The sequence below is a fragment of the Rhagoletis pomonella genome, unplaced genomic scaffold (assembly GCF_013731165.1).
Source record: "Rhagoletis pomonella isolate Grant_MI unplaced genomic scaffold, Rhpom_1.0 Rhpom_scaffold_00009, whole genome shotgun sequence".
In the NCBI taxonomy this organism is placed as follows: Eukaryota; Metazoa; Arthropoda; class Insecta; order Diptera; family Tephritidae; genus Rhagoletis; species Rhagoletis pomonella.
Window position 1 is genome coordinate 2,331,572 of NW_023458563.1, and position 7,879 is coordinate 2,339,450.

General features: G+C 35.7%; 1 protein-coding gene across 1 annotated transcript in view; it reads left to right on the forward strand.

The window, feature by feature from the left end:
* The window catches only part of LOC118745802 (protein disulfide isomerase CRELD1-like), a 7,658-nt gene extending 108 nt beyond the window's left edge, over positions 1-7,550 (forward strand). The window contains exons 2-3 of the mRNA XM_036479478.1: positions 7,043-7,125; positions 7,184-7,550. Of these exons, the coding sequence (XP_036335371.1) occupies positions 7,043-7,125; positions 7,184-7,474 (374 nt within the window). The 3' untranslated portion in view covers positions 7,475-7,550. The remainder of the gene's footprint in view (positions 1-7,042; positions 7,126-7,183) is intronic.
* The last annotated feature ends 329 nt before the right edge of the window (positions 7,551-7,879 follow it).

Here is a 7,879-nt window from a genome sequence, read left to right on the forward strand (position 1 = left end):
AACTAAAACCTCCCTATTATAATTGCCATTCGTACTGTCATCAGGTATGTAACTTGATAATAGAAATCGCTGCATCTTTTAGGCGCATCAATATTACATAGTTACATCCTGAGCTAATAAGAGGACTGTAAAAATAATATGGAAGGCCATACTAATTTTCTTAGAAAATCCTGCTTTGTACGAAAATCCGTAGATGACTCCCTAAAAACCTAATGGAATTTGAAAATAACCAATGCAGCATTTATCAATTAAAATAGCGTTTGCAAGAAATTCGCAACTTACGTTAAGAAGGTTAGGTTAGAATGGTAGCTGGTAGACACACCAAAGGGCCATCATTGGGACCTTTGTGGTACCACAAGGGATCGCGTTAATTTATAATAGGGGTATTCTCGAAGTCTTGCACGATGCACGGATTGCACGAAATGCAAAAAGACTATTTCAAATTTCGAAGAGTACGAGAGACCCCATTGCAAAGTGGTAGGATGCATGGGTAGCAAGCAGCGACGTTATGTATCAACTACAATAACAAGAGACAGCAAAAAAAAAGATTAGAGCGAGATGAGAGGAATGAGAGAAATTTGTAGCAATTCCAACAACAAAACAACTAGCACAAGGTCGCATTTGCATATTTTGCAGCGATAGGAAATGTTGTTTCCCATGTATTTTGTGGTTGTGTGTTTGCAAGTTATGCAATCCCTGCAATCCGTGCTACGTGCAATGGCTTTGCAAGATTTGGAGAATACCCCTAATATGTCTCCATTGCGAGATTTAAATGAGATTTAGGCCTTCGACAATATTCAACGTTAAATCTTGCGAGATTTACCATACACAATTAAATCTCGAATAATATTAAGTTAAATCTTCAATAATATTGATCAATAAATACAATATGTTGGATATGGCAACCTCGAATCTTCTTGTCATGGCAATAATGAAATTTTTATTTAATTTTTTTCCACCAGATAAATTTGCTTGTGTTTTAAACTGAATTGTTTTATATTTGTTTCGTACAGGGACGATGTCACAATGCGAATGCTCTTTTTCGCACTGGGACGATAGTCGCCATACGAATAGGGAGTTGGTTTTTGAATTTCAAGTGACGTGTGTGTGCGATGAAGAATAATAATAAAATATAAAGGGCCGTTTACATAAGACTTTTGCTTCGCTTTGCTTCATAATTCCGCTTTGACAGATAAGTTCAATACATGATAGGTGCAATCCCGTATTCCTCAGACTCGAACTAGTGAAACTGTCAAAAAATAAAAATTCGCTCAGAGCGAGAGAGTAACATTGAAAATTACGGGATCGCTTTCTAGTAAAAAATGGTAGCTTCTGACAACTTCAACATAACCTCCAAATTTTGGTTGTAAATTTTTGCTTATTTTATATGTAAACACACTCAGCTCACACATGTAAATAACCAAAAATACTTTCAAATTCATTAGAATCCACTTCAACAAGTAATTAAATACTTTTCAACATGAAGCAGAGTGCACTTTTCTTTTGTTTACAATTTGGTCGCCAAACACACTACAGCTGATCGTTTGACACATTTACCAGCAAAAAATTCTCGGACTAAAACTAGTAACTTCTGACGGAGAGAGAACCGTATTTACTCTCTTTTTTGTCCTCTCAATAGTCAGAGAACCGAGTACGGGATCGAATTCCAGTAAAATCTGACTGTTTCTGACTAGTCCGGACTCGTACGGGATCGCAACTGATTTTATACGAGTCTTGCTAAATAGAATGCGAGGAAAGCAAACCGAAGCAAAATCATCGGCTACTCTCAACTTTTGCGCGCTTTGGCAATCAACTGTCTACATGTATCTTTTCTCGTGAGCATTTGCATTTAATGACAAAAATAAGGTAACTGGGAACTATTATTGCTATGATTAATGCATATTATTATTTTGTTATCTATTTTACAGATGTAAAATATGGAGGAAAAGGAGAACGCAAAAGCTGTCAAAGCGTTTATTGTAGCATACCTTCTCCTTTGTTGTCAAAGTTCGAACTGTCAAGCAAAGCGTTGCCTTTTTCCCTTCCAAAAAATAAGTGCATTAATTTGGTATTCGGTTGTGAGTGTTGGGGTTTTTCCTCCTTTTATTTAAGGGGGTTTCCTCCTTTTGTTTAAAGAATAGCATAATGCAGAATGCATTATGCAAAGACGTATTTCCGTTAGTTGTGGAATACAGTTTGGTCAGTGTCGAGCCGGATTCGGTGCCTTTGGTTTTTCTATTTTTTCAAAATGGATGCTAATAATGAGAGCGAGAGGGCGGAAGTGTGAAGCCGTGTTTTGTGAAGCTGCGTGAATTTTGTTTGCTAGATTATGGTGAAAGAAATGTTAAAGCGTTAGCATTCATTTTATTCAGTGCGATTTTCAAGTTAAAAAATTTTTTAATTTTTTCAAGCAAGTGAGTTAATACAGTAATGATATGGGCAAGGACGACTTTACCTTTGGGTTTTTTTTAGCAAATTATAACAAAAATTTGCTCCAGCTTTTGCTGAAAGGTAAATAAAAGGGCTCTGTGCATTTTTAGCGCATAATTGCAAAAATGCCAAATTTTGAGTTGTGACTCTTTTGAAGACGGTGCACAGTGTACGAAATTCGAAATTAGGACGACAAAAATCATAACTTGAAAACTAATGGATATAAAATTATGAATTTTTGCACATATCATTTTCGTGACGAAAAGTACGTTCAGGCAAAAAATTGTATAAATCCGCCCACCGCCACGCCCACTTCCCATAGGAACCACACATTGGAAATGAATGAAAAACCAAAATACACTATTAAATTAGTTTTTTATTAGACAGAATTTTTGCAAATTGACTTAACTCTCATCAAATTCAATATTTAATAATGGGTTTTTAAGCAATTTTAATATATCTGGAGTAATGGCTCCATGCTTGGTCTTGGGAGATTTCCTTAAGATAGAAATGTATGGATCAGACGAAATTAGAAGTCTTTTTAATAAGTCGTTGTTTGTTTGGGTTCGAGAAATTTTTCGCGTGAACTGCAATCTGTAGCGTTTATTGTCCTTATTTCTCGATTCTTGGGCTTCTTCAGATAATTGGCCGATAGGAAGTATGCAATGATCAATTACAACCTTGCCATGACAGAGCACTTTGTGTACCGTAACTGGCATATAATACCATGAATAAAGCTTTAAATATAGCTCCATAGTTTCAGACGCATAAAGATCAAATGCCTCTGCATCAATGGAATATCCCGACGCTAAGCATTCAAGTATCACATGAAATCGTTGCAAAAGCTCCAAATTAATTCCGGTTATTTCTGCTGACTTTTCTGAATTTCTAAAAAAGCGTCTGACCGTGTTGCCGTCATTTGTATTTCCACATGATTGCTTCGGCATATCTACTAATAACCCCATTTCCGATCAAAATTTCTCCTGAATAATAGTTTTTCTCCGCTGTACATTGCATTTATTTTCTGATCCCCGAACTTGCCATGATTTCCAATCTATAAGCTATATGCAACAAACATTCCATAAACCGTATCCACGAATGTAACGGTGACAAGCCAAATTCTAAAAGTTCAAGATCAATGTTTTTTTTTGATAAAATTGAAGTATTGTTCATTTCTGTTGGTTTTACCCCACACAAATAACATACTTGGGACGAATTATAGTTGGAAAGGGCTGTGCATACTTTTCCATCAATCATGCATAAAATTACTTTTGGGTGAACATATATACTAGGTCGGTGGACCTCATCAACAAGCACGTTCACTTTTGTTGGGCGGAGTTCTGCTATTTGCTCCTTGATATATTTTACCTCCATTTTTATTAAGTCAGTGGTCAAACATTATTTTAATAGGCCGGCAATGTCGAGAAGAGTTCGGAGCAGGATTTTGGTACAGTATCAGCTTCTCTCCTTTAAAATTATTCACATACATTTGAATTGGAACAAGGGATATGCTAAATAAGTTTTCATCGCTATTACGCTCGTCTGACCAATTTTGCTTATAAGAACTCTGATTTGCACCATCGCATCCCCATTTAAATAAAATTTGCAATTCATTGCCATTACACGAGTCTAGGTTCGCTTTTAAAACATCATTAATAGAAGCACATAACCTTATTATCGTGTGATCTATCAAAGACTGTAAATTTATTTCAGCGAACGATTCCGTCACTGTTATGTTTTCAGGGTAGCACAACTGTTTTGCAGCAAAAATACGCTCATTTTAGGGAAATAAATTAGGGCATATATGTTTGGTATATTGCTTAAGCAACCGATATTTGTTTGCGGATAAATCTAAATCCAAAATCATAGCTAACGCCTCATCAGGCGAAAGAGCTTCAATCTTATTGCTCGATGTTCTTAACTTTTTAATAGTATTACCTCTTTCTGGAGATGCGAAAGCAAGCTCTTTTACTATTCCTGCTGAGCTTCTCTTCCCGGAAGAGCGCATTTGCATTTCTGCTGCTAAAAGTAATTGACCACTGTCAATGTTTTCAGTAATTTTCTTAGCTTTTCTTTCTTTACTTCTTTGACTGCAACCATCGAAGCTAATTGCAGGTCGACCTCTGGGCTGGCTTTCCTTCACAGCAATATTTGTAAATGAAGAAAAGTCGATTGTACTTGAAAGCCATTTATCATTATCATGCAAAAAGCGAGGAACATAAACGCCAAGAAAAATGTTTAAGTTAATCAAAATCGATAGTTGTTGTTGATCCGCTGCTAAAATTCATAGTAATAAAGTTACATATTTTATCACATCTATCTTCTTTAAGGTTAGATAACCATACATCAAACAAAATTCTATGCGATATTTTAGAGGCGCTCATACTAAAATTTAATTTTCTCACAAAAGTGCAAGTATGTGCAGAATTTTATTTCTTATTTTTAAAAATAAATATATGTATGTTATATATATGTTCTTTGTTGTGGTGGGTGTTGGTGGAGTCAAAAGATCAGGACCGCTGAAAATTTACTTTTATTAGGAATCACTTGTAAAAACATGCCCTGAGTTTTTCATCTGTAAACAGTTACCTTTACTCAAAACACAAAAATATAAAAAGTTTAACCAGATAATAGCTTAAGTTATCTCCACCGAAAAAATTTTGAAAATATATTTATTACTTTGATAATTATAGGCTTTTAAAAATTGCACTAGTTGCGTTCGCACTAATTGTGTTTTTGTTTGTTTATTTTCCCTACTATTCGCAATACCGCTAGAAGTGTATAAACAAAAAACTTGTCGCATATATGGTATTTCTGGTATATATTGAGATTCTTCTTAATAATAGAGTAGCCAGATTAAAAAAAAAAGGAATATTAAAAAACCATTTTTGTCGTCTCAAATTTGAAGATCGAACACTGTGCGGTGTGCGATATGTAGGCATAGACAAAGTGTGTGCTTGTGAAATACATACATATATATGTATGAGATTTGAGAGAAGTGTATGTATAATAGCAAGGCGCAAGTGTAAAGGAATATTTAAAATGTTTGCTTGAATGAAATTACTTTTCACTTTTTTACTTTTAAAATATAGTAAAGAAGTTGCAGACAGTAATTTGCTGAGTGTGCATGTTGGACTATGTTAAAATTCGCGGAAGCGAGAAGATGCTGCATTGTTATTGCTAATGCACGGTTGCTGCTTCCAATTTCTTTTCCAGTCCAAAAAATTTACTAAGTGGTAAAAAATGGACCAATTTCTATAACATTGAGAAGTTGAGTGGAGTTTGTTGCTCTGTATCAAGAAAATATGCCAATTCCGTTTTTATTTATAATAATAATAGATTGGCGCTTTCACATATGTTAGTGTTTGGCCGAGCTTCTCTTCCGAATTGTGGCGTGCGCCTTGATGTTGCCGACTCCGAACGGCGATTGTATTTTTATGAGAAGCTGTTTTTCATGGCAGAAAAAACACTCGGAGGTTTGCCATTGCCTGCCGAGAAACGACCGCTGTTAAGAAAAAACCTTTTATCTATATTTTTTTTGCGATGTTGCTTTGACCAGGGTTTGAACCCAGGTGCTGCGGAGTGGAAGCGCGCACTGCTTACCACTACACCACAGTTTTTATTATATTAAATATATTTTAAAGTAACATTTATAATATTTACCTTAGAGTGGTTCAAAAAATGTTTTTTTTGTAATTCATAAACGCTGCCTCTCAAGATAAAAAAATACGTGTCTCTTTTTTTATCACAAATAAAAATATTCTAATGTAGCGTTTATGAAAGAGTGTTTTTATGAACCACTCTAATTTACGTATAAGGATAAATTGATATACATACATATCTATTACTACGTTTATACGAACGCATTATTTGCAAATAACAATTTGCAAAATGGAAAACTTTGCCGTATAAACGCTGAGTTAATTTTTTATTTGCAAATAACTAAATCGCGCAAATAAGTATTGATTATACCACTAATTAGTGGTACTATTTGCAAATAAGCGCAAGACCCTGCCATTCTTAGGTTAATTTTCCTTTTCGATGGACATATTGTTGCCTTTTTATAATCAGGCAATATTAAAAAAGAATTTTTCACCATCGAATAAACAGTGAGTTAGGTATTTGCAAATTATTTTTATTTGCAAATAGCTTACGTATAAACGTAGTATGTGTTCGTAGCTTATATATAAATGCTGGCTTTAGTAAAATGCGGCATTCGCAGCATACGATTGCGAATGGCTCACTGGCGCCGAGCCGTTGAAAAACTTGTGGCAAATAAACGTGCATAAATAGTTCCCATACTAGTATTGGACAAGAACGATAGAATACAAGATTGCGCATTCCCGCAGAATGACATTTGTGGCAACGGGTAAACAAAGAATATGGCGAAGAACAACGAGTTGACAGTTGTGAATTTGCAGTGAGAAAACGTGTTTTCTTCACGATTCACCAATTTCTCAAGCCATCTTTGAATATGGTAAATTAAGCACAACGTTAACAAAAAATATACAACCACTCTTGAAATGTGTTCAAAAGAATTGGTCTTATTAATTAACTATTTAGAATTTTTGTGTTTGTATTGCAGGTACCGAAAAAGTGATAATATCTTGTCGCAGTTTTCCTGCAGAAAGTGGTCGATCAACTAAGTTTGCGCCTTCTAAATCATGCACTGTGCATGTGGAATCATTTAAGTTGGTGAGTGCGTGGCAGTAATAACAACTTTGTGTCGTATTAATAAAAACTTTGCTTACAGGGGTTGGAAAAAATAAGTCGCGGCAAGCATGCCGGTGGTGATGCAGCTTGGGAAGAGGAAAAACTACGTTCTTATAAAACCAGTGAAGTGCGTTTAGTCGAGGTTCAAGAGCAGTTGTGTAGTGATGTTAAACGTGGACAAGATCAGTGTCATACCATGGCCAACGATCACGAGCCCCTATTAGAAGATTGGTTCTTGCACAAACAAAGCGATTCACCTGACCTACATGTTTGGTTATGCATTGACAAGCTGCTACTGTGTTGCCCTGGTGGTTACTTTGGACGTATTTGACGTAAAACCTACCACAAACATATATAGCCTGTTGCCCTACTTCTGGATTTGCGGGCTTTACAGGAAAAGCTGTTTTCGCCTTTAATAAACCTTATGGGAACGTGGCGCACGGGAACAGCTTCCCGTAAAACCTGCAAGACCTGGAAAACGGGAGCAGGCTAATAAAGTCTCGTGATTGGAAACCACGCACTATTCCTAATTTGATTTTACGTATTTTTCTTTATCATAGGAAAATGTAAGGGTTCTGGCACTCGTAAAGGTAATGGCAAATGCGCCTGTGATGCTGGATTTAAAGGTGAGAATTGTAATAAGTGTGCTGATAATCACTTTGAAGCCTACAATGACCCAGCAAAAAACACGATTCCCATCGCCTAGCTCGTTTCCACTTTCGCTTCTGTGGTAATC